General features: G+C 37.1%; 11 protein-coding genes across 11 annotated transcripts; 7 read left to right on the plus strand and 4 right to left on the minus strand.

Annotated features, from left to right (window-relative positions):
- Positions 1–42: 42 nt before the first annotated feature.
- Positions 43–3,417, minus strand: BmR1_04g05090 (hypothetical protein; the record flags this gene model as incomplete). Its single annotated transcript, XM_012794170.1, has 1 exon — positions 43–3,417. The coding sequence occupies one exon, from the start codon at positions 3,415–3,417 to the stop codon at positions 43–45; it is 3,375 nt and encodes a 1,124-aa protein (XP_012649624.1).
- A 929-nt stretch (positions 3,418–4,346) lies between these two features.
- Positions 4,347–8,593, plus strand: BmR1_04g05095 (pre-mRNA-splicing factor ATP-dependent RNA helicase PRP16; the record flags this gene model as incomplete). The annotated part of the gene is made up of 7 exons (XM_021482342.1): positions 4,347–4,450; positions 4,471–5,224; positions 5,714–6,674; positions 6,696–6,941; positions 6,964–7,256; positions 8,061–8,415; positions 8,436–8,593. 7 exons carry the CDS (start codon positions 4,347–4,349, stop codon positions 8,591–8,593), a joined length of 2,871 nt encoding a protein of 956 aa, XP_021337164.1.
- On the minus strand, positions 8,687–12,071 carry BmR1_04g05100 (DNA excision repair protein ERCC-4; the record flags this gene model as incomplete). Its single annotated transcript, XM_021482343.1, has 5 exons — positions 8,687–8,845; positions 8,869–9,006; positions 9,128–9,410; positions 9,431–10,456; positions 10,480–12,071. 5 exons carry the CDS (start codon positions 12,069–12,071, stop codon positions 8,687–8,689), a joined length of 3,198 nt encoding a protein of 1,065 aa, XP_021337603.1.
- On the plus strand, positions 12,093–13,213 carry BmR1_04g05105 (conserved Plasmodium protein, unknown function; the record flags this gene model as incomplete). Its single annotated transcript, XM_021482344.1, has 6 exons — positions 12,093–12,132; positions 12,153–12,237; positions 12,258–12,293; positions 12,316–12,388; positions 12,409–12,480; positions 12,848–13,213. The coding sequence occupies 6 exons, from the start codon at positions 12,093–12,095 to the stop codon at positions 13,211–13,213; spliced, it is 672 nt and encodes a 223-aa protein (XP_021337604.1).
- Positions 13,823–15,417, plus strand: BmR1_04g05110 (glycosylphosphatidylinositol anchor attachment 1 protein, putative (GPAA1); the record flags this gene model as incomplete). Its single annotated transcript, XM_021482345.1, is given in 5 exon segments — positions 13,823–13,893; positions 13,916–14,738; positions 14,760–14,902; positions 15,052–15,324; positions 15,339–15,417. The coding sequence occupies 5 exon segments, from the start codon at positions 13,823–13,825 to the stop codon at positions 15,415–15,417; spliced, it is 1,389 nt and encodes a 462-aa protein (XP_021337605.1).
- A 41-nt stretch (positions 15,418–15,458) lies between these two features.
- Positions 15,459–16,424, plus strand: BmR1_04g05115 (hypothetical protein; the record flags this gene model as incomplete). The annotated part of the gene is made up of 2 exons (XM_012794175.1): positions 15,459–15,860; positions 15,882–16,424. The coding sequence occupies 2 exons, from the start codon at positions 15,459–15,461 to the stop codon at positions 16,422–16,424; spliced, it is 945 nt and encodes a 314-aa protein (XP_012649629.1).
- BmR1_04g05120 (RNA-binding protein Musashi) lies at positions 17,009–18,253 on the plus strand (the record flags this gene model as incomplete). The annotated part of the gene is made up of 3 exons (XM_012794176.2): positions 17,009–17,137; positions 17,161–17,290; positions 17,385–18,253. The coding sequence occupies 3 exons, from the start codon at positions 17,009–17,011 to the stop codon at positions 18,251–18,253; spliced, it is 1,128 nt and encodes a 375-aa protein (XP_012649630.2).
- An 842-nt stretch (positions 18,254–19,095) lies between these two features.
- BmR1_04g05125 (hypothetical protein) lies at positions 19,096–21,088 on the plus strand (the record flags this gene model as incomplete). The annotated part of the gene is made up of 3 exons (XM_021482346.1): positions 19,096–19,289; positions 19,310–20,979; positions 21,000–21,088. The coding sequence occupies 3 exons, from the start codon at positions 19,096–19,098 to the stop codon at positions 21,086–21,088; spliced, it is 1,953 nt and encodes a 650-aa protein (XP_021337606.1).
- BmR1_04g05130 (hypothetical protein) lies at positions 21,444–21,935 on the plus strand (the record flags this gene model as incomplete). Its single annotated transcript, XM_021482347.1, has 1 exon — positions 21,444–21,935. The coding sequence occupies one exon, from the start codon at positions 21,444–21,446 to the stop codon at positions 21,933–21,935; it is 492 nt and encodes a 163-aa protein (XP_021337607.1).
- A 68-nt stretch (positions 21,936–22,003) lies between these two features.
- Positions 22,004–22,294, minus strand: BmR1_04g05131 (hypothetical protein; the record flags this gene model as incomplete). The annotated part of the gene is made up of 1 exon (XM_021482348.1): positions 22,004–22,294. One exon carries the CDS (start codon positions 22,292–22,294, stop codon positions 22,004–22,006), a length of 291 nt encoding a protein of 96 aa, XP_021337608.1.
- A 238-nt stretch (positions 22,295–22,532) lies between these two features.
- Positions 22,533–25,259, minus strand: BmR1_04g05135 (conserved Plasmodium protein, unknown function; the record flags this gene model as incomplete). The annotated part of the gene is made up of 1 exon (XM_012794179.2): positions 22,533–25,259. The coding sequence occupies one exon, from the start codon at positions 25,257–25,259 to the stop codon at positions 22,533–22,535; it is 2,727 nt and encodes a 908-aa protein (XP_012649633.2).
- Between the last annotated feature and the right edge of the window lie 255 nt (positions 25,260–25,514).

Below are 25,514 nucleotides of genomic sequence, written 5' to 3' on the forward strand. Positions count from 1 at the left end.
TAATCAATGAAAAGTAGTCTACAATTTACCCACGCATATTAACTAAAAGTAGCGACAAACGTTCCCGTTCCTTGAGTGAACCTCCGCGCCCTTTAAAACGGATACCAACTTCATGTGTGTTTGAGGCCTTTCAAGCTTAGGTCGACGAAGCCTTAAAAATTCATAAAGTGACTTGCAGAAATCTTGAGAAACGCCTCTACCATTAAAGAACATGGGAAGTACGTATTTGTCAACAAAATCCGACAATCCCTTCCTATTCTCCTTCGGGATTCCGCCAAAGTTGCACAATTCCCTTGCAACCATGCGGAGCAACTGATAGGGAGGGTTGATTAATTCTATAAGCTGTGTATCATACTTACTTATGGCATATTTGTTGAGACGTATATAGTGATTTTGCAGGGCAAATATTAACAAAGAGTAGTCAAGCGTAACATGGGTGGTTTCTTCTGTTTCTAAGTCTCTTAAAATACCCGCTTTTGCACTCAGCAGATTTCCTTTAAGTTTAATTTCTAGATCCAGTTGGAATATAGCTATGTCACTTTCATCTGTTGTACTTTGTGTTTTCAATATTTTCAAGCAATTTAATAGTGATTTAGATAATTCAGCTGATACGTTGGGATATTCCCTAGCCAAAAGTATACATTTAAATATAACTTTTACGATATTACACTCAAGCTGAGGTGTGAAAAAGGTACCGTCCACGCAGTATTTGTCAATTACTTTGCAAATTAGATTGATGAGAGCTGTTGCATGTACCTGGAATGCGATTTTTCCTTCTAAAAGACCATCATAACTCTCCAATAATTTGTTAAGCATATCACTAACGTTGCATAAATCTTTACCACCTGTGTAAATGATAGAATAAGCGATGGATGTTATTCCCTTGTCATCCAAAAAATCTATTACGTAGCCGATAAAATTTTCCCACGCTCCTGTCACAGTGGATTTCAACGAATTCAAATCGTCTTTATCTATGTGACAAGTTAGACACTTATTATATACAATAAATAGGCTTGAATATAACTCATTGCCACTAAATACCTCTCCTAGCTTGAAAAATTCGGATGCTGCCTCGATAACATTACTATCAAATTTGTTAGTACCCAAATTAACTAACAGAAGCTTGTGTGCCAATATGAGATAATCTGATGCATTAGAGCAGGCTTTAGGGCACATGGTAAACTCATATAATTTACCAACAATTTCTTCCGTCATTGTATCGCTAATTTCGCTCCATTGACTATCTATACGCGCCAGATTTCCCAGTAAAAGTGGCAAGTACAAATCATCCAAATCCTTGATTTTATTCCAAATATTAGGCGATAATGACCTATGGTCATTCTTAAATGCTGTGATAGATTTGCTTAACAATAATTGCATGTCAGAAATAATCTCAGTCGAAATGACATCCAAAGCCTGAAATTCCTCATGCCACTCTTTCATCATTTTGTTTATGTCATATGAAAGTATCAAAGCCTTGCCAACGTCCTTGATTGCCAGTGCCACCTTTGACAGATTTTCCAGGGCAAAGTAGCAATACAAACCTCTTTTAAACCTTGTCAGGCATATAATATCAAAATTTGAAGGCGGATTGGCCCGTAACAAAAATAGGCATAATTCCAGGTTTGCAGATTGAGAAGAAGAGGCCCATGAAACATTTTTATCGCCAAGATGGTTCAAATCTTTCAGTTCTTTGTATGGACTAATTTTGCCGATGGCACTAATTAGTGGAAATAAAACTTGTCTCATCATATATATATCGGTAAATAATTCGTAAGGGGGATTGTCTTGTTCAAAATAGCTGGGTAATTTCACTAGTTGTGGAATCTTTTGGTAGACTTCGTGCGATTTAGGTAGTTTTCCTAGTGTCTTACACTCAAATTTAGAAAATAATTTGGCAATTATTGCCAAATTATCACTGACATGATCTACCAAGTTATTTAATATATCCAATAAATTATTGACACTGATAAAATCTGAACCAACCCACATTAAACTAAATAACTTTAACATCGGGTGTATATCCAAACTGGGAAACTTTGATTTTAAGGCTTCGACGTCTAGAAATCCATTAATGTTTTCAGGACATATTACACCAAGAAAATTCAGTATCTCATGCATGTAAAAGTCAATATTCATACCATTGCCATAGGAAAAACACATATTATTATCACTGGAATTAATCAGATACTCAATGACCAATTTGTTGACTAAAAGAGTCATCTTGTTAAAGTTGGGCATCACATTTATTTCATTGCGCTGCTTGCACAAAAATTCCAGCCAGTTATGCACTGCAATATAAATGTCATCGAACGAATCTTCAGTGCCCAAATTTTCATACAACAAACTAAATACCCTGTCAAAAACGCTCAACAAATACTTCGTATAGCTATGCCGGGCAGAAGTTGAGCAGTTCAACAAGACACTAGTCAATGCATTTGGCAATACTGATAATAATTTTGATGTTAATCTAGGGGATAACACACTAAACATATCTATGATATCCATTCCTGTATCATCAATGTACCAAATTTCATTTGTATAAACACACAAATACCCAATAGACTCGTATAACAATTCTTTTACTGAAGACATGAGCGGAGTATGTAATAGACCAATTAGTTTAACTAAGACCTTGCGGTAGACAAAGGCGAGCTCACGAGAAACCCTGCCACCAACCCTGTCAGTAATAATTTTTAGCGTGTCAAAGCCATCGGAATTGTCCTTCATCGCAATTTCCCTCGCTTCATGAATAGCCTCGACAAATCCAATTCCTTTGAATACGGAGGTTGAATGCCCAGCAAAGCCGGTTGATATATTTGAATCCACGGAGTTAACTGATGTAGTTGTCTGTAATGCATTAACAGGCCGCGCAGTTGCGGATTCTGATAAATCATAAATCCCGTTTGCAGTTATATCACGGATCAATGATGAAGCAATTAGAAACGCGGCAATGGATGCTGCATTTGGATCTTTAGATTGTTCAATGGCCGCTCCAATTCTATCATCACATGATGATTTTACGACTTTTGAATTTCTTCCTAGCAAATCAATACAAGCATCAATCGTCCCTGGCATATCCAATAGCCTATAGTATAATAATAGACAATGTTCCGTTTGTGTCACCTGGCCCAGCATTATTGCAGCCACATCATCGCCGCAATCCATGCCAATATTTGCATTGTTATCACCAACCAGGTCATCACATTTTGTTGATCCATTAGTTTTTATTGACACTTTTTCAGAAATGGTATTTTTTTTCCTCTTCTTGCTACTCACATTATCTGCATCATCCGCGCTCTCATCTTCATGGTGTAGATGCAAATTATGATTGATAATATTGGATCTGTCGGATAAATTTGCCAGGTGATCTGCAATTAAGACGCCCAATAGGCGCTTTTCGATGGCGTAGCTCATAGCCACTTAGCACTTGAACATACAATATGGATCTTATATAATTCCTAGTTTTAGCAATTAATTCATTTTTTCTGAAAGCACATTGTATGATAATTGCATTTATTTAGACATTTATTTTAGTATTTGTTTATCATTTATTAAAGCATCGGGGAATTTCTTCGCATACAATGTCAATATCATTTAGTAAATTATAGAATATTTTTTCATCGATTATTATTGGGGAGTGACCGAAAGGTCTCGCTATGGCGTTTTATCGCACCAGTAGGTGTATATCTTCACTTCAGCACTATTATACTGACGCTGAAAATTGATTGAGTTTTTGTTTCCAAATTTCTAAACACTAGTTGTAAATTACTGGCAATACGTTGTTTCAATTAAGCTTAAGATTTTTTTTAACTCCTGGGAATACTTGAAACCAATCAATTATAACTACGTTTAATAAATTTTAAACCAAATTTATAAAAATTGTTCCTCCAAATACTTTTCAGTTAGTATATTCAATAATTGATGAATTTCATGGAAATTAATGAGGGTTTGATAAAATTCCCAACACAATAAAGCAAACCACAATCTATATTATTTTTGCCTTAATTCAAAATCGTTGCTAAATGCAGTTGCCACCTCCTCGTGCTAGCCGCAGTTGCCTAGGGGATAACCCACATACATACCCACTAATCACTCACTATTATATTAACCTCAGCAAGGAAGATTTTGGCATTATACGAAAAAATCAGCTTGTTTTTAATCATTTCACAATTTAACCGTATAACTAATGGATATATCGTCTCATTAGTTCCAACTGGATGCAATATTTAAATTTATAATAATCTCTGGGATGAATTAACGCAGTTGCTAGCTATTTTTATAGATTCCACTATTGAAATTAATTTAACACTTTATATCAATAATTACAAATATAATCTCTCGAAATGAACGCATACGACTTGGTGGATCGCATTAGGGAGTCTGGTGATGCAGACCTGATGGTTTCCTCCGGCCTACATTATACAGACCGAGTCATTGATCACTTGTGGTAAGCCAATAATAATTTAGGTATGATAGGGATGAGTATAGTGGCATGAGTTATGACGATTATGCCCCTGAGGATTCTTCTCATTTAGCCAAAAAGGAGGCGAAACGAATGGCCCAGCAAAGACAGCCAGGCGTACCAGCTTTTATAGGTGCATTATCCAAGCAAAAAAACCTAGACAATTCAATGTGGGAGCTTAAGTGCCTCCACCAGTCAGGGATCAAGAGCAGAAATTCTAGAATTGAACTAAACCAATTGATAGAGTCAAATGTGGATAACAATGAAGCAAAAAAGATGGTATTAGTCAGAAATGTACTCCCCCCCTTCATAAATCATTATCATAGCGGTGCAAATTTTGAGAAATCAAAAATCTATGACACAATTTCTCGTGACAATGCACTCAACGAAATTTACTCAAAATTCCTAACTCATACTACAAATGTCATTAAGGACCCTACGTCAGACATAGCCCAAATGGCCAAAAAGGGCAGTAACATTTTATTTGCGATGAAGGAGGAGAATGAGAGGAGCAGCGCGAGAAATAGGTTTTGGGAGTTGGAAGGGTCCAAATTGGGCGAGCTTTTAAACCTTAGCGATGACATTGTGGAATCAGATGGGGAAGATGAAAAAGAAAAGGTCAACAACACTTTTGCACAGTTAATTGAATCAGGAGATATTCCTGATGAGGAGAGCATGAGAAAGATTCAGAAGCAGCGTATGAGCTTGCCCGTTTTCAAATGCCGCGAAGAATTATTGGATCTAATAGCTAAGTTCCAGGTAATTGTTCGATATATTTATACTTAAATTTATTAGAATGAAAAATCTGTGTTTAAACAGAATTATTTGAGCATATAATACAAATAGTGTGATGTATCATTTATATTGTTATTTATGGATGTATGCAAGAAAATGTATAATAAAATCAAAATTCATGCAAAAAACGTACCCCACTGACAATATTTATATAATATTTTCCTCTATGGCGTACTAGTGCCATAGATTGGATTTCATTTATTGATGAACGGGGTTGGGTGTGGGCAGTTGGTATTATAGTCGCATATAAATAATGTTTGATAATTACACTAACCCCTAATCTCACAAATGTGTTCTACCCTGTCTATCTTAATTACTTAGAGTGATATTATACACATACACTGTCAACATTTGGGTTTATACACAAAGATTTACCTATGTACATATTGATATATCTTACTTGCTAACGATGGTTACATATTAATTGTAAAATTTTATTACAATTTAATTCAGATACTAATTGTAGTGGGTGAAACAGGTTCGGGTAAAACAACTCAACTTTGTCAATTTCTATACGAAAGTGGTTATGCCAGGGATAATTACGGCATGATTGGCTGTACACAACCTCGCCGTGTAGCTGCTGTATCTGTTGCGCAGCGTGTAGCAATCGAAATGAGCGTTAAGCTAGGAGAATTGGTGGGATATACCATTCGTTTTGAGGATCAAACCAGCTCTGCAACAAAAATTAAATACATGACTGATGGGATTTTACTTCGTGAGACATTGGTAGACCCAGATCTCGATCGTTACAGCTGTATAATTATGGACGAAGCGCACGAACGTTCATTAAATACTGATGTTTTATTTGGTATTCTAAAATCTGTGGCGAGTCGCCGGTCAGATATGAGAATAATCATTACTTCAGCTACGATGGATTCGGATAAATTTTCAGCTTTTTTTGGCAATGCGCCGGTTTTCAAGGTACCTGGTCGTACATTTCACGTGCAAATAGAGTATTTGCGTGCCATGGGGTTTGACTACGTTGAAATGGCAGTCAAAAAATGCATCGAAATTCATCTTAGTGATCCGGGGAAGGGGGATATACTAATCTTTATGACAGGTCAAGATGATATTAATGCTACATGCCAATTGCTAGCGGATAGGCTGTACAAGGTACATAGCCAGTCGGCAAAATCAGATGAAACAATCGACCCTTTTTATGTATTTCCAATTTATTCCCAATTGCCCAGTGAATTACAAGCTAAGGTCTTTAAGAGATACAAGTATCGCAAGGTCATTATTGCAACCAATATCGCAGAGACGTCGTTAACTTTTGAGGATATAAAATATGTCATAGATACAGGGTTTTGCAAGCTCAAAGTGTACAATACGAGGATTGGAATGGATTCGTTGCAAATAGTACCTGTGTCTCAAGCTAGTGCCAATCAGAGGAGTGGAAGGGCAGGGAGAACGGGTATCATTAAAATTTATTTAGGCCCCGGTGTCTGTTATAGACTCTATACTGAAAGAACTTATTTGTCTGACATGTTTCCATCCTCCGTACCTGAGATAAAGCGCACCAATCTTTGCAATGTCGTGCTATTACTAAAATCGTTGAAGGTTGATAATTTGTTCGAGTTCGACTTTATGGACCCTCCGTCAAAAGAGAGCATTCTTAGTGCCATGCTTCAACTCTGGGTCCTTGGGGCACTGGATCCAATGGGCGATATGACAGAAATTGGTAGTTCACTTAGTTTATTTAGGTGCTGAGATGGTTCAATTCCCGCTGGATCCTCCTTTGTCTAAGATGTTGATACAGAGCATTCATTTGGGCTGTGTCAAGGAGATGCTGACGATCGTATCAATGATATCTGCACCCAATATATTCCACACAACGAAGGAATCGGCACAGGAGGAGAATACGACAGTGGATGCTGCAAGGGAGAAGTTCTACGTGCCTGAAAGTGACCATTTGACTCTGCTAAATGTTTACAATCAATGGATGGCAAATAAATGCAGTCCTGGTTGGTGCAAACAGTTCTTCATACAATTCAAGGTAGGTTACAGGATTGTATTACATAAGTTACAATATCAATATAATCTTTTAAACTGCCAAATACTAAGCTCTGACATATGAGAGTGCCTGCTACCTTTACAAATTAATATACATTAAATCGTGTGATTGAGCCCGATTATTGATATCATCTGGACATAAAAATAGTCCATATCCAATTTGATTTACCTTATCTCTGTATGAAAAGACTGTTTTACATATTTGCTAAATCATATACTTGCCAATCTTACACGATGCAATTGAGATATGATAAGACAAATCTTCAAATAATTATTGGAGGCTCATAAATAATAAAATATGGGTATTAAACACTAATTGGCCATGCTGACAATTTTTTGAACAAAAATTTTCAACTGCCGATGGTGCAGCAAGAGTTATTGTGTGAAAATATACAAATTTCCATTTCTGACTGACTAGTGTCATGGAGAATGAAAATTTCATCTTTAAGAATTAATGGCACGATAATCAGTTTTAATAAACTTTAAAATAACTGTTACAGTGTGACGAATGATCGGTGGGATATGGCATGGAAGTACCAATATGCATGGGAGTACGAGTACCGGCAGTATGGTATGGGTGAAGCAAAGGTATCCAATCACACGCAACACAACACTAGTGATATTTGTCACACTAGATATCAATAAGTAAAGGTTCATAATGGCGTTCTCGTCAGAATTTACTGTAGTAATGGCAGGGATGTTATTCTGAGATATGTCCCACCACCTCCGCGCACAATGATTGACCATGAGATATAGTTTAAATATAAACAACCACCCACTAACTCAGTCAATAAAACGAGCCTACGAAGTACGCTGCCAGCTACTGGACATTTTGAAGCAGCGAGACATCCCGGAAAAGAGCTGTATAAACGACTGGGACACGGTGCGCAAGGCTATTTGCAGTGGCTACTTCCATAATGCAGCCAAGTTGAAGGGAATAGGGGAGTATTCAAATTTACGGTCATTCGCCCCTTGCCATTTGCATCCCTCATCTGCGCTTTATGGGATGGGATGTACTCCGGATTATGTCGTTTATCACGAAGTCGTAATTACCACCAAAGAATACATGCGCAATGTTACCGCTGTAGACGCCGAGTGGCTTTCAGAATTGGGGCCAATGTTCTTCTACCTGAAAAGCATGGGTAAGTAACTAATGATCTAGACGTTTCTACCAGGGTACAGCAGGACATTGATAGGATTGAAACTCTGCGCCAGATTAGCGAATTTACCAAGAAAAACAGGGAGAATGACGAATCTAGGAAACTGATCGGCAAGGGAAAGCAAGAAATTTCCGTATTTGGCAAGAAACGCCGCCGCTAATCGCGCTAAATTGTTAATTTTGTACCATAGATAATATACAATTAAAGGCCACCCGCCCTCTCGGTATCCATTTGGCATTTATTGCATTACTGATCAGTCATTAGTAGATACGCTGCTGGATGAGTGTGCGAGCATTTGTGATATGGGTGTGTGAAAAAACTTGTATACTTCATTGGCCATGTTTTTGTTAAATCCCAATCGTTGCTCAAGAGTATTTGATGTCATATTAGACAAGTCATGCAGGGTTTTAACCTAAATATAAAGAGTATACCTACCTTTTTGGTGATCTGGTACACCATCCAATCAGATATGCACGGTATTTTTTTGACAAAGTCTTCAACCAAGCTACTGGTGCTGTCGGCTTCGAATAGTTCCATTCGCACTTGCTGGGTGCAAGGTTCTGCTATGTTTTCCTACATAAATATACATTTAATTGAGACAATAGCTTGATGCATGATAGAATATTTTCAGTAAAAGCATTAATAACAGTTTCATTCTATCAACCATAATTGAAATATGATAAACGCAGAATACCTTCAAACGCCTAACAAGCCTACTCGTTACCTGAGGCCCATTGCTCCACATCAACTGTAAATTGTTTGTCAGTAAACACAGAGTTATCAATCTCGTGTAGGTGCGATTAAATTGACCCTTCATTCGACCAAATGGAGTTAAGTGGAAGTTAAAATTATCAAATTCTATGAGCAATATTACATTTTCATACATCTTCTTCATCTCCCTGACCTGATTAAACAGTCGACCAACAGTCAACGAATTAGCAAGGTCTTGGGGACTTTTACGCTCAATACAAGTATCCCTACGTTAATTATGGATTACCTAGTTATGATGTAATCCCCTGCCTTAAGGAATGCAGGTATAATCTTCAATCCATCTAGGAATAGCTGGTAAGGCAAAGGTGACTTGAACTCCCTTTTATCAACTATAACCAATTGGGTAGGCGTGTTATTGACACTAGTGATGATTTCATTGGGAATTATTGGTTTTGCTATCACTGACTTTAGAGAGTTGGAAACTCTATACCATTTTTTAATCTCAGAATCAATGTGATAGCTGAATGAATTGGAGTGGATAGAATCTTTGTATATCAAAATCAGAACCTTCACCTTTATACCTATACCTTCGCCATTTATTATAACACCATCTTCAGTACCATGGTAAAGATGATATATGGCCTGGTAACATTGCCTTAGGTACACGTGTGAGCAAATGAGTTCGATTTGCCTGAAAAGGCCCAAATTACCCTGAATAATCACAACATTTCCTTCGACCATGCTGTCAAATACGTTACTCAACCCTTTTATGCTATATAAGTCACTCGCTGAGTTGCACATCTCAGTATAATCATCAAAGCCGTGCAAATTTGAACAAGTTAATTGCTGCGGAATGGTTGGTTTGATAGGCAACTCATTAAAATCTCTCCTTCCTTCAACCACCGCAACAACATCCACAGTATTCGTTAAAATATTACTAAAGTCGCCAGTATCAACCGGTGAGCTGGAGTGCTTGGTTAAATAATCTTGGAATAATGAATCCACCCATTTGATACGGGCCAGTAAATCGTGGGTTTTGGCATCAAGGGAAATGCTATGTGTGGATAAATTTGGGTTCAAATTGCTATGTGAGAGCAAACAGCCCTGGGCTCGCCATTCGGCGTAGTCCCTAAATAGTATTTGAACGGGTAATTCGTATAGATGATATTTCATGGCATCATACGCATGGAGGCCTAGTGTAACAATAGTGGAATTTGTACCCTTGGTTATATCTTTCACTACGTTATAGATTGTATCAGCGGATATGGTGCATTTAATCTTAGGAGGTTTGCCATCTATCACCTTGAATACCCTAGATTAAAGGTATATAATCACCTTTCTTCTGATAATTTGAAGAAAAGCAGCACATCTCTTTCCCACATCCATGGGGAATCGATAAATTTCAAGCGAGCTATATCCACTTTTTTAAGGAAGGAGATTTCGTCAATCTTCTGCGATAAATGCAGGAGCTTGGATAAGATGGACAAAGCATTTAGATCGTCACTGGTCTTGTCCCAAACTGATGAAATGCTGGACTTGCCTAACCTTTTTTCCAGCAGCGAAATCTTATTCCATTCATATATTAGTGTGTTTAGGTCAAATCCTATCTCAGCCATCAACATCTTGGTAGTATTATCTTTGCCTAACTGGTTAATTATCTTTTTTAATATAGTAACTAATGTAGTTTGTATCCTTTCTAGTTGTGGAGGCAGCGGAACTGATATCTCATGGGTTTCAGGTTGCATGTTTTTTCTGCTTAATGATCCGGATATCAAGCTGTTAGATCGTGGCAATAGGTGTATCGACATATCTTCGCAGTGGAATTGATTAACAATATTCACGTCTGAAAATGCATTTATATCATCAGAAATAGCTTTAACAAACCCAAGTGAATTCCCATTCCTATACAAATTTAGTAGGAATGATAGCCTAGTATCACTGCACACTTTGTGAGCGTTCATAACAACAATTCCAGAAATACATTCAATGAGTAAACTATTACAAAGAATATCTAGAAGAAACACCTCTGCACTGGCACAATAAACGCCACCCCTGGTATATAATTGTTCTCTTTCCTTTATCGAATGCCGAGATATGTATCCCATCCTAGGCAGTATAAAATCAGATATTGGGTTATTATCGGTATTTTGATTATTACTATGTGTATAAAGTATCTTAGAGATGAATGTAATTTCGTTTATTTCACAATTCCTATATTCAATGTAATCGGAGTAATCAATTCCGATTACCAAAATCAATCTCGATCTAGCTGCGATATAAGTTATTGGTAAATCGCAAACATCTTGTCTGACTTTGTTGCGATTTTCACTGGATACGATAGTATTAGGGGAAAAATTATCAGGAGAAAATTTTTGTGTTAAAAACAGTTCCGTCAAATCAAAATTCAATGAAAACAATCCGGCATAGATGATGTCATAGTAATCCATTTTAGAAATATCAAAATCTTCAACTTCATGTACATGTTTTGGGTTTTTAAGGTAAAGTAATAGGTAGAATAAGATGCGATATGTGTCCATACCCTTTGAAACGATAACACATGAGTTATTTGTCTTTTTTGTTTCATTATTGAGTGCATTTTTATCACTAACAATATTTTCTTGTTGTAGCTCAGTTATACAGTTGTCTATCTGGTAAGAAAACTCAGTTATATCATCAATATCCAAGTAGAAATCATCTATTTCATGTTTATCATTATGTATATTGGGACTTCTAGCGATTAAACTTTCATCTTTATTCCAAATAGAGCAACGAATGGGTGTGCTGTAGTCTCCATTATGTGCAGCACAAGCATTACCGTAACATTCAACACATCTAGCTTTAACTTGCCAATCAATATTACTGATAAACGCCTGCCATGTAGGTACAAATTTGGATAAAACCAATTTTTCATATCCCAATGGTGGCATTACCACTAGGATCGCACCATAATGTCGCTTAATCCGGTTCTAGTTAGTCATACATCAGAAGGTATTTCATGTATTATTTAGAATTGTTGATGCCCAGGTTGCGGGAAAACGAATTGTACATTTTATCTAGACCTTATGTAACTATAAACGTAAAGACACCTAATGAGTAAATTGATTATTACTTAGGGTGCATAGAGGCAAAGGCCATCTCATAATGACAAGGTAATATTTAGATATAATTTAGCCAGAGGCTAGTTTTTATTAAAAAATGCGATAGAAATTTTCATAACAGATTTTCTAGTATCAGCTTACCATTTGTAAATCTACACATATTTAGTTACTTATGTCTGAACCCATTTATAACCAGCCTACTTTTTCAATGAACAATTTTCAGGCGAAAATATTACCAGTAAGTCTTCCAAAATATATCAATTAAACGAATTCATGCCATATCCGCTATTCATTTTCATTTATTAGATAACTATCAATTTGTTATCATTCGTATTAAACTCTATATTCGTTAGACAAACAATTTAATCCGCCAACTAAACTAAATATTTCTCATACAATTGTTAATGTGAAAATATCTAATTAAAATTTCAATTTTACAACTATGTCAATATCTAGTACCATCAGTTATTGCCAATGTATTTATTCTCTTAATATATGAATATATTTAAAATGACATTTTAAACATAATTAATCATTATGAATGTTTGACCTTAAAATAAACTGTTTTACACTTCATTTAAAACATAATTTCATCTGTTACATAGGATACTATTGAGGAACATCCTTTCGCCGGAGAAGGGCAATTCACCATCTACTTCAACAAAGGAGGATCCAATTTGTTTTTGCACTATTTCTACATATATTTTGCTAGAAATAAGAATAATGCTCAAATACAATGCACCAACCATAATGCTAAACAACCAATCAGTGGAATAACAAAAGAAAGTGCAATTGTGGACCCTGATGACCCTTCTAAAGTTTTTGTAATCCAACCTGAAACAGTATCTGTTACTTATGATGATAATAATGATGATAATAACAACCGAATGGCTCGTGCTTATGATAGACACAATCCATGTACACTCTCGTTTTTAGGCGCTTTGAGGGCAATTAAACGATTTTTTTCGTAGTTTCATTTGACCCTAAGAAATCTATGATTTTTTAAAAACAAGTAAATTTCAAAAATTATAAGATATTTTAAAATATATATGCTTTTTTGTAAACAATTACTACACCTATAAATTCTGGTGGTCGAATTCATTAGTTTTTAAACATCTATTTACTATGTTACATACTACTTCTCGTCGAATAGCTTCATTTAAAATTTTAATTACAAATTATCTACTATATTTATCAGTTATTTATTCCACTTTATTGCTCGTGGATTAATTTATCGTGAGACAATGTACCTTTTTAACATTATAACAAAATATATAACACTTGTGAGTTATTACGCAAATGTTAACTAGTTTATCGTCAATAAATTAATTCTCTAATTCATCCATACTGAAATTTAATCTAACCGGACTATATTAATCATATATCAAACAATAATATCAGCAGGGGTGTATCGCAATTTTTGGATAGAACCCCAAAAATTTACAAAAATTGCAATAAAAACTGTAATATTTTATGAACAATTGATTATTAGTATTCAAACAAGTATTTCATCAATTTAAAAAAATAAAAACTCTGAATAGGTCAGAGTTGAATAATGTGTCACTAGTCAAAGTGAGGACATGGCTGCCGGACCGGCATCTAGAATCAGATACATCGCTATTCTTTTGTCTATATTCGTTGGAAAATTTAGGTAATTAAAAGTTGTTATTTAGATGTACAATTATCGCGTTGTCTCTAGTATCCATTTTACTACTGCCAGCACTGAAGGAGAACAATTTCATTTTAACCCATTCATTCTTGACAGGATCGGCCATAGACAGAGTTACAGATAGGGACATTTCTTTTTCAAGCAGAATCCAGCCAATATTGGAATCTGAACTGACAAGTATTTATCAATATGAAGATCAGCTAATTGATGATGTGGGCAAAAAGGCAAAGAAACCCACTCTTCCGGAGAATTTTTCACAGTTTATCCCATACCAACACACAAAATCTGGCGGAACAGATGAAATAGAAACAATAGTTCCCCAAGGATACATATCCATTGCAGAAAAAATCAAACATGAAATCCCAAATATAGATATATTTTTCCATAAGTATGTCTATGAAAACATGTGCAAATACTCTATTTTCATAATCCTCAAATGCAAACGGTGTGTTCCTTTTTTTTCAAATTTAACCGTTTCCACTATGGATAAAGATACAACATTTGCTAGTAGTTTATTGCTTGGCGTATTGTCTAGTTTGGCCGATAAGCCCTTTTTATCTCAAAATCATTATTACCTCCTAGTACATAAACATGTGAAATTCACTAAAGCAATCTCAACTTTTCTATATTCCTATAATTATGCCATGGACCTCCCGTTTCAAAATCACCAAATACACATTTCACATGTACTAGACTTTGACGAAAATTGTGCAAATAACATTTATTTGTACTATGAAGGTCTAAATGGCTACAAACCACCATTGGATTGGAGCGTTACGGCATTGAATGAGTTTGTTCGCCACGGAATCTACATACTCACTTTACCAGTATGATATTTCATTACTTAGCTTTGGGAGTCGTTACGACGACAAGCATTCAATTTACATTTACATAAACAGCATTCGGCACTCATGGATTTTGGAATTCCCTCTTTTACAATTGCGGGGAAATGCAATAAAAATCTAGCACACACTAGGACTACATTGCTAAGGTAATTGCATATTTAATACCTTTACATATTGTATTGTAATTCTCAAGAACCCGACATTTTGTGGAATTTATATCACGGTTATTTTGTCAAATAAAATTCGAACACTCTGCTAAACAGATACAAAATTGTTACAAAATATACTAATTTAGGGCTTTACACGTGCTGGCTCGTGACCAAGGCAGCATGGACGAGTCAATGGATGAATGCATGAATTTTTACACCTTCATCTCCAATAAGTACTTTTTATCATTTTCTTCGCATTTCATCCCACTTTTAGGTCTAATTATTACTTCACTCTTTCATGCGTTGAATAACACTGGCACCAGGAATCCCCAGACCTTATTTTATGGATTAGCCTTCTATATGCTTAACATATTAATATTAGCATCACTCCCCTATTCTATAATAACAAATGTAACTCAGTTAACTAATTCAGGAATCTGTTTGGAGGTTATTTAATGCGATTTTACCCCTTAACAATAGGAAAAGAGTCCATATTGCTATTGCATACTTGATACTATTGTGCTGTGCCACACACTACGTTAACATAATAATTATGAGTCTCGGATGGGAATTTGAGGTTTTTGATAAAACAGATAAACTGGAAGACAACTTCAACAATGTATTTGTCAAAGCTAAGAGTGTTATATATGATAAACTAGAAAGAATTACAAATAAAAGCGTCACTAAAAAAATCATGGCGATTTTACAAAAATCACGAAACATATACAACAAGCTGTTGGACAAGTTAAGAGGACTTAACAATATTGCTATATTAAGTACTGAGTCTGTACCCAATAAAGAGACAATGTCGCAACAATCTACTAAATGCTTCAACTTAACTTCAGCGGACAGTTTGGAGTTCCAATACGTTTCCAGTGGCAAGGTAATTGGCCTAAAAACAGCTTTAGACATATCTGCTAGGCTTTTTTGTCTATGCTGGATCATTGGAACCATGGTAAGTTATATGTATACTTAGTTTTACAACATGGCTCAAGCACTATGGTTGACACTTGTGCTGTTTATACCCTTAATATCACCCATAATAAATGACAGTTCCAATAGTAATGATTGTACTAGTAGTGATGGTGGATACAAGAATTTCAACTGGAAATGTGGTCTGTTTGCATATTACATACATATAACCCTATTGTACCTACCACTGCCTAAATCTCTAAGCCCATACCGAATTATCTATATAAGCGCTAGAAATGGCTTCTTCAAATCTTTGTATACGTTTTTAAATTCAATAGTTTTTATACCCAAAGAGTTGCTGGAATTCTTGAAATTTTACAGCTACGGTGGGTTTTATAGCAAGACAACATCGTATGAACCCATATCAAGACTGGTTTCTATTGCGGAGGACACTAAAAACCCTGCCGCTTATGAATTGGCTCTTAATTTATTTTTGTTATACCCTTTTTGGTTTGTAATTTTTTGGGTAAATCTACCTGAATCACTAACCTCTCTACATGCGCATGAGAAGTCATCACAAACTGGAACTAGGGGGTTAACCAAATAATACTTACGCTAGTATGTGGATCGCATATGAATTTACTACAATAATAATTTTAAAATACGAATAAACTAATTTGTTAGGAGAGTTACGTCTATTAGAACTGTTAGATAGCAATTGGCAAGCACCAATCATTCGTATCCAGACGATGTTAAACATAGTGTGAATACTAAGCACTGCCAACAATTTCATTCAAATGCATAGCAATGATAAAAGTATTGTTTGGTATTAAATTAGGGACTATTTTAGCTATAAAATACAGATTAGAGAAATGAAAATTAACTAATCTGAACCAACATGCTAAAAAATCACACAACAAAAGAAAATGAATACTTAACAATTGACATATAAATAATGTATGAGTGATGGGGACAATACGCACAAAATCTAGTTTGTCCGTAAGCAGCAAATGTTCAAGGATATGTGTGTTATGGGGCGATCAAATCATGGCATCTAAGGTGGGTAAAATTTGTCATGTAGGAACATGATGATAATAAGATATTTGTGGGAGGGCTATCTCAAGTCACTACTCAGGGTAAATTTTATTTGACATAGAATCGCTGCGGCAGCATTTTGAGACTTACGGTGAAATGACCGACTGTGTGGTAATGGTGGAAGCCAATAGTGGAAGGTCTAGAGGGTTTGGTTTTGTAACTTTTGTCTCACACGATGCATTAGAGGCCGTATTAGCTTCTAAACAGATCGTTGATGGGAAAGAGGTATCAGATTTGTTTATATATAGGTTGACTGTAAGAAGGCCTGCCCTAGAGAGGTAATGAATTCCAATAACGGTGCGCTGCCCAAAGCAGCACAGGTTGGTGTTTTTAGGACCGATAAAATCTTCGTAGGCGGTTTGCCAGATCTCACTAATGGTAAGACCAGATAATATTTCATTATCATTTAATATTTTTCCAATCAATCTGGATTTGTGACATAAGATATTTGTATTACAAAAATTAATTCTAGAAGAATTTCGTGAATATTTTGAAAAGTTTGGAACTGTGTTAGAGGCTACTTTGATGGTTGACAAGAATACTAACAAACCACGCGGTTTTGGATTTATCACTTTTGAGTCACCTAGTGTCGTAAATGAGGTAATCAGGCGCTACAACGAACACACTCTAAAGGGCAAATGGGTGGAAGTTAAAAAGGCTACGCCCAGGGAAAGTTTTACAAAGAATTCTGGTAAAAATATGCCATCTCCAGTACACGCAAATGCGATTAACACTCCACCGTACGAATCATATCCACCGCCCTACCCCGAAAGATATTGCCCAGATAAGCTATCGGGACCGCCGCATCATCACCCAGTCAGTGTACCTAATGCCCCTGCCATGGGATATGCCAACGACAGATCCGCCTATGCAGATAGGCCGCCAAGCTATGCCAGCAATGACAAACCTATGTATGGAACTGGGGCTGATATGCCCTGGGCAAATGATCGATCGGCCTATGCAGATAGATCACCGAATCAATATCCAATGGCAGCAGGGAGGCCTCCAGGCTATGGATTTCCCCCTTGTGTAAACTACACCTACCCATCTTATGGAGACAAACCGGTGACCTCTTCTGCACCAAACTACAATTACTCTCCTGAACAGAATCGCCATTCGCATAATCCATACGATCGTCCTGAAGATAAACCGCCTACAGCTACTACAGATCCGTATGGAATGGCCCAGTATTCAAGTGCAACTGTCGCCTACAGTTCTGGCGACAGGGGTTATAACCCCATGGCCAAGTACCCCCCCGACCCAAGGCATGGCGCCCCCGTGTCTTCGTACGTCCCCGCCAGAAACAGACCCAATTTGGTTGCAAGACAAGAGCCCTATTGACCTGTTATAATATGGCTATTTGTTGATATGTGGTCCATTTACGACTACCTATGTTCATGTCAAGCACTCACCTACTATATATACAATCATTCAGTACACTATACCTTATCACCGCTGTTTTTACCTATGTTTACTTTGGCAAATCACCTGTATACCTACATTTTTTAGTACAAATGCAGGCAGCACAATTTACATTCACTTCAGTAGACAAATTTGGTAGATGACAGTTTGGTGTGTCGTTTCATGGTTAGATCTTGTGCCATGGGTATAGCATAGATAGGTGTTAGCACAGTTTGATGGTCGCAGTGCCTGGTGAAGTTAGATACTGTCCACATGTTAGTGTAATGAGGATAGTTTAGGGTATGGATTGAGCTTGGACCACACAGTACTGCATCGCACACCGATAGTATCAGGTATAAGGCTTCATCACTGCTGGTTGTATTAGGCTAGTATGGTAGAAATATGAATCTACACCGTTTAGCTCAAATCGAAGGGAACAGGTTAGATTACTAGTGCGTTTTCGGATTACACAAGTACATGAGAAAAATCCTTATGCGCGTGCGCCATGAACTTGCGCGGTTAATGAATTTAGCGTCTGAAGGAAGGGATTGCGGTTGGTTTGTACCGGTTTACAATGGAATAAGCTTATAATGATATTTAAAACGCAGTCAATTACAAATAATTACTGTGTCATAAGTAACCTAAAGTGTTTATGAATGCACACTTATTTGCAAACCAGTAATGCTGGAAGTTGAGAAAATTGTATTTAATATATTAAAATTGTACAAATGTGCCGTATGTAACTTTTAAGTCTTTAGTATAGTGCCAGTCCAGTGGTGAAGATGAGCGGGGGGTCCTTGTCCTCCATCTCTTCGTCTCCTTCACACAGTGACATATCCCTTGACGAAGAAGAGGTCGATTCTGCGGCTTTAATCGTCAACAATGATTATAATACACTTGTTGTGGAAAACAATCTGTATCTGAGTAGGTTGATTATACATAGCGGCACTTGTCCTCAGTTAGACGACATTTGCAGGTAATAGTTGAATGACTAAGAATATTTGGCAGTGCAATAGGGAAATCGCGGTCTAACTACTACGGATTATTGGAAATTGCCTGCAAAGGCATTGACAAAATATCTCCAACAAGCAATGCAGCCGTTGGTGTTCTGCTAAAGGGCATTTGTCAACACAATCCCAATTCTCATCGATTAGAAACCATATTATCAATTCGTCTAATAGTTAAGGCACTAAAATTGCTACTTCTTTCTCCCCAGTTATTGGAGCCTGAGATTACCACGATAAGGGGTGGAGTTAATTGGCTTATTTGGTCCACTCAGCACCCACAGAGTGAAGTAAAATGCCAATCAATAATGGCTTTGCATGATTTTATAGAAACATGTAAAGAGAAATCCATCTTTGCTGAATTAATACAAAATATATTTTCATCTGGGTTGATTAAGAGGGTATATCCCGTGAAGGAGGTTGTAAATTGTTCACAGTTGAGCGTTTGGAAACATTTGTGCAATATTCGTGCCATTCCCGGCTGGATTTACCCTTTGATCGATGAGGCAGATGTTAGTGTTCGAAGTGCTATATTTAAATTGCTGTCACTTGTAATGGGGTTTTTGAATGATAATGACCGTAGAATTGCTATAGATGCTGCGATTGATTGCTTTCACGAAGATCCTGGATCTTCGCATATTAACGAAATACTTTCTACCAGTACACTGGGCGATGGCATCATTAAGAGGATGATTAAGGGTAAAAGCGGAAGCATTGATAATTCACGCTTCTACCAGCAAAACAATGCAATAATCAAGTTGTTAGATACTGCTGATATCAGCACAAGATCCAGGCAGCTGTTATCTGAACTGCTCAGAGATTCCATAACCGGAGTTGGTGACTACCTACTGTACAAACACTATTTAACCGATCCATCTAATCAGAGTAGCTGTGTAATTGTAAACACCAGTGAGATTCATCACATACCCCTTTACTCACACTCAAAAGATATTCTCAATTTGCAAGATTACATTCAACTGCTAAACACTGCCTACCCACAAAGATTAGAGGCTACAAAGATTAGTGATGTTTCACATTTGAACTACTTTCACCGCGCTGGAGTAGAATTTGGATATAGTGCAAATCAATCAATGGACGCCAAAATACTCACTAGGTACAATACTTTATTGGATTTGGAAGAGATACTCGATCCTTCATTTATAACCGACACCAACTTTGTCGATGATAAATTGGCAACCGATGATAAGCAGTGCCATTTGTTAAAAATTGAGCTTAGAGGCGCAAAGGCCGAACAACAGAAAATCATGATTGGCAAATGTGAAATTATGGCTTTGCCAGGCGACATAGAAGCAGCAAAGCGCATGAATTGTTATTACAAGTATGTGATAAGTAATAAGACTGCACCAAGAGAATACGTTCTTAGTACCAATCATCATTATCCTGCTTGGCAACTGATTGAATTTAACCAGTTGTTAGGTTTCGAGGCTCTGGTAACTGCAACTATTGATTCAATGTCAAATTTGTCAAGGCAAATAATATTGCTGGTAAAGTACCCGTCAATACATCGCACAAATCAAAATAATTCACATGAAAAATCGCAAAGATTGATTGACAAATTCATACCATCTTCCGTGGATCAATCAAAAATCACTTGTAAAATCAAGTTAGGCTATCCTGTTCCCACTGCCACACCAATTCCAGGTAAAGAATGCATAATCTAGTAACATTATCATTAAGATATATAGCTGGTGGCAAATCGACTAAGGGCCCGAGTAGAAGGATATGGATTCACCCAAAGGTGTCTGCATGAATACTACTGCAGTACAGCGTTTAAGAATTTGCATAATATGTAATAGTTTAGACACTCGTATCAACGTAGCATTAATTGATAACCCAATTTCTTAGCTATTTAACAGGATATTTGCAACAGTTTATTGTATTTGTGCTATGCGTTTGCCCCAGTTGCGGGTTGACTTAATATTTATCGTGTTATGTTTGCAGTGGAGTTAGTGAATGTTTCTAGAGTGTAGTATCTTAAAGATAACACAATAACATTTGTTAGGGACTGTTGAACGCTTACAAGATGTAAATGTTGCAACAGTTGTGATATATGAGTTCAAGATACATAGTTATTCTATCCGCAGCCACCAGTGCGTTGCTAATTTATGGCGTATTTTGGGACAGAAATTGCAAGCGTCAGAGGCGTAGGGACGGCCTTAAACGTGATATTTCGATGCAGATCAGTAAGAAGTATCCAGCGCAAGAGATGCCACCTTTTAAAGCCTGATGTGAGATCTTTCAGTGGCTCAAATAGTGCAAATTTTGATGGAGAGATAGAAACGCCAGTGGTCGCTAGACAGCCATTCCCAAAATGTCAAAATGGCATGGATGTAACTAAGGTGTTGAATGGACCTAAAAATTTTAATCGCAACAGAGAATTCATCTACCTACGCCAATATCTAGAAGAACCACAGGCTACTAAATTAACTCGTTTTATCATGGCAAATAAGTCTATTCTAGTGTCAATTTCCATAGTAATTACCGTCCTTGGCCTGGCTACATATGTAGGCCTTATGGGCACAACTTGGGAGTACGAAGTGCAGAAACAAATAGCCCTAAAGTTGCTCCAGGAGGGAGGATTGGACGATCGAAAATAACCTCGTACGGCAAACTGTTTAAGAATTAATTTGACCATTAGAGCATATATGATTTGGTATTGGACGCGTTAAGTATATGAACTGCATGTAAATGTATACCGGTTAAATAATTTTGCTAGTAAATAGTAGACACTCATAATTATACAATTGGGACACATCCTTGAATGACGATGTCTATGTGCATTGCTAGAATAAATATTTAGGAAAGCTATCCTACACAGATGTTCATCAGGCTGAATTAGATATATTGTGCGAATCAGACAATTGTCACCATTCGCGCAACGAATTATACCTGTTACCGAATAACGGACCCACACAATAATTACATTTGCAGATGTAAAATTAATCATGCCAGCCATTAGCTATCCTACGTTGGATGCTAAGCTATAATCACACAAACCATATTATCAATTAACGGACTCGATGGGCATACTAAACATAAACATTGACTAATATAGTATGATCATACCGTGTGACCCCACTATAAATACCATGGTTACTTTATCACTAGTGATAATTATTATACAAGCGTTTGTCGTTTTACCACCAGTGCAATTGTGTAAAGCACATATTGCACATTATAAAATACGATAGTAATTAAAATTTTGTGCGCTCCGACAAGTAAATCGCTAGCATGCTGTTCTCCCTCACTGAGTGATGCCCATTGTGACCACAACTGATGGGCATCAGCTTCCCCCTCTTGGAATCAAGGTCACAGACTTCCTTAAACACAAAATTATCCAATTTTTTGACTTCTCCTTCGCCATACGATCTACCAGTAGCAGTAATAAGCAACTCATCAAAGAAGGTGCAAAGGACGTTGGCTGCGGTGTTGCACTTTGGCTTTTCACTCTTTCCCACAATTCCTTTGAGGAGTTTCTTGGCGCACATAATTTGGATCCTCCACCACAATCTCATCCAGGCGGCAAATTTGTCAAAGCTTATTTCTCCAATGTCAAATTCGCAGCCCTCAGAAAATTCGACGAATTTGTTCTGCCTCCCAGCCCAAACATCTGGTTTGCCAAATCCAGGGGTGAAATACGCAATATCACTATCTGTAAATAGGAAAGAATCTCCCATGGGTTCCTCCCTCTCAATTGGCTCAACACTTTTAATATCCAGAAAAATAGTCTCGTCCGCAATGTAGAACTGTGGCTTTTTTATCAAAGTGCCTACAAATATCATCATGTCAACTACCAATTGCCTATCTACGGGCAACATATCGCCACATCCAACACTAGTCGTCATTTCTTTTAAATATTCGATCAGTTGTGTTTGAAAATACCTGTACTTATCAAAGTTAAACTTGTAGCCTGTGGATATAGGATTTACAGACCCCCAAATAGCTCCAATCGATACAAAGGCCTCTAGAGCCGATCTATATAGCATGGGTGTATGGTAGTAGGTGGTATATATGTCAAAAAAACTGCAACCACAAGCATTTAAGCCGTGGGAAATAAACTCAACCTCCTTTGGCATTTCTTTGAGTAACCTTGAATAACTGGCAGCGATCATGTTCGAGTACCTTGTGTTTGGTTCCCATAATTCAGTTATACGTTTGCCCTTGTACACGTCAAAGGCCTGAACCAGTACCTCGGCCACATTGGAGGCCAAACTGAACGGTAACATAATTATTTCATCGTGTGGATCAAACTCCAACAACTTATCCATTTTATCCACCGAAATATAGCACTGGATAGGGCATGGCCCTTGTACCGGGTAAATGGCTATACCGACATCAATCCATTTTCCATACATTTCTCTGGCTAACCCCTGAATGTCACCAAGTGTACGATCTAGTATAGCGAGTTTTATCTTTGAGTCTCTGATCGTTGCAGCAGCTACGGCACAGGCAGATCCTCCGATTGACCGGCCAGACATATAAAGATGGCCATCATCAAGACCGGAAATAATATATTTAACTATATTACAGGCATCCTTTTTGGCCTGCTTCAATGTGGTAATTCCAACTGACTCACCCACTCCTGCATAATTGTATGCCCAGACGGAGTAGCCACATTTGTAGTAAAATCTATTGGTTTCAAAGTATAATACAAGGTTTTCGTGGTACACGGCGTTGGGACAAAAGAGTAACATGATATTTTCTGACTTGTAGTAGCTACCCACGTACATTTTAGCGTAGATATCACTACCAAACATAAGCGATATTATATTAAGCCAGCGACGATCGCTTGGTAGGTTAAATTTGGGAACAGACCTAAAAAATTTCGGTTGTTCCCCATCTAGAATAATAGGCTTGCTTTTAGCATTAATCTTTTCAATTAGGGCGGCAGATGGAAAGAACAAAGAATCGATTTCCGAATCCTCCGTAACAATCCTCTCAATCTTGCATTTTAGACGCATTATTGCCTCATACTTTAGCAACTTATTGCTACCCAGCAACATATCAAATTGCCCAGTTACTAACCCCATTATTATGTGCATAGGGGTCAAAGACGAAAACTCAAAATATGCTGCCAGTACCTCTTGCGCAATTGTTGAAACCGTTGTTACCCATTCAATATGTCCCTTCAAACTATCAGTATTATCACATTCACTGGCGTCCAGATCAAATATTAGGTAGCCATCTTTATAAGTGGCGGTAACAAATTTGGTGAATGCTTCATTTTCATAGTAAAACATTGACAAAAAGTTCAATTTTATATCGCCACTAGTCGCCAGTAGTGAATTCTTACTTGGCTCCAAATACGGCACCTCTTCACATTTGAATAACTTACACAAATTATTTACCTGAATATTGGTGTAGGAGTTAATGTCTTCGTATATGTCAATATGGGCCACCTTGGTCCTGATATTACCCCTGCCCTTTATTATGCATGGAATATTGCCTAGTCCTTTCAGTGTCAACTTTAGCAGGGTATATAACTTGGTCTGGTCTCTAGTCAATGATTTTTGCCCATGATTGGTATATAGATACAGTGAAGAGTATATATTATATATATCGGTGATAAGTGTTATAAGGTCTTTGCGTTTGTTTAATAGCTCCCTGTTGTTGTTTTTTGTCAAAAATTTAGGTAACAGGGTAATAATTGACTTAAGTTGGGACAATTCTACGTCCAATTTGGAGGAATAGTGGCGACAATGAATCCCTTCTAAGTATAGTTGATGGAAGATAGTGGAAGATGGGTAGGTAAGAAATTTGATAAGGTAAATGAATAGGTAGGCAAGCGAGAAGAGGAAATTTACTAGTAGGAATAAGGATCTGGGCTTACCAGTGACCCATAGGGCCACTGTTGTAGTGGCGTAGAGACCCAGTGTCTGCTCTCGTGTCAGTTGGCAGTTTCCCCACGCGTTATAGTCCATTGAGCTCCCCATTTACCGAGTACTACAGTCGGATGTTACTATACACATTCACTCAAAATGCTATAATTTAATTCAATCCACCACACAAATTATGTTTTGGATTACAAAATTATACAAATACAATAACCTTCATGCACATGCGTTATAGTAAGCTCAGTTCACTTATTGGATTCTACCATAACATTCCCAATTATCGCTTTTCAGAATTACTTACTCAAATATTCCAAATCAGTCGATACCACTAGCAACAATGAT

The sequence above is a fragment of the Babesia microti genome, chromosome IV (genome assembly GCF_000691945.2).
Source record: "Babesia microti strain RI chromosome IV, complete genome".
NCBI lineage: Eukaryota > Apicomplexa > Aconoidasida > Piroplasmida > Babesiidae > Babesia > Babesia microti.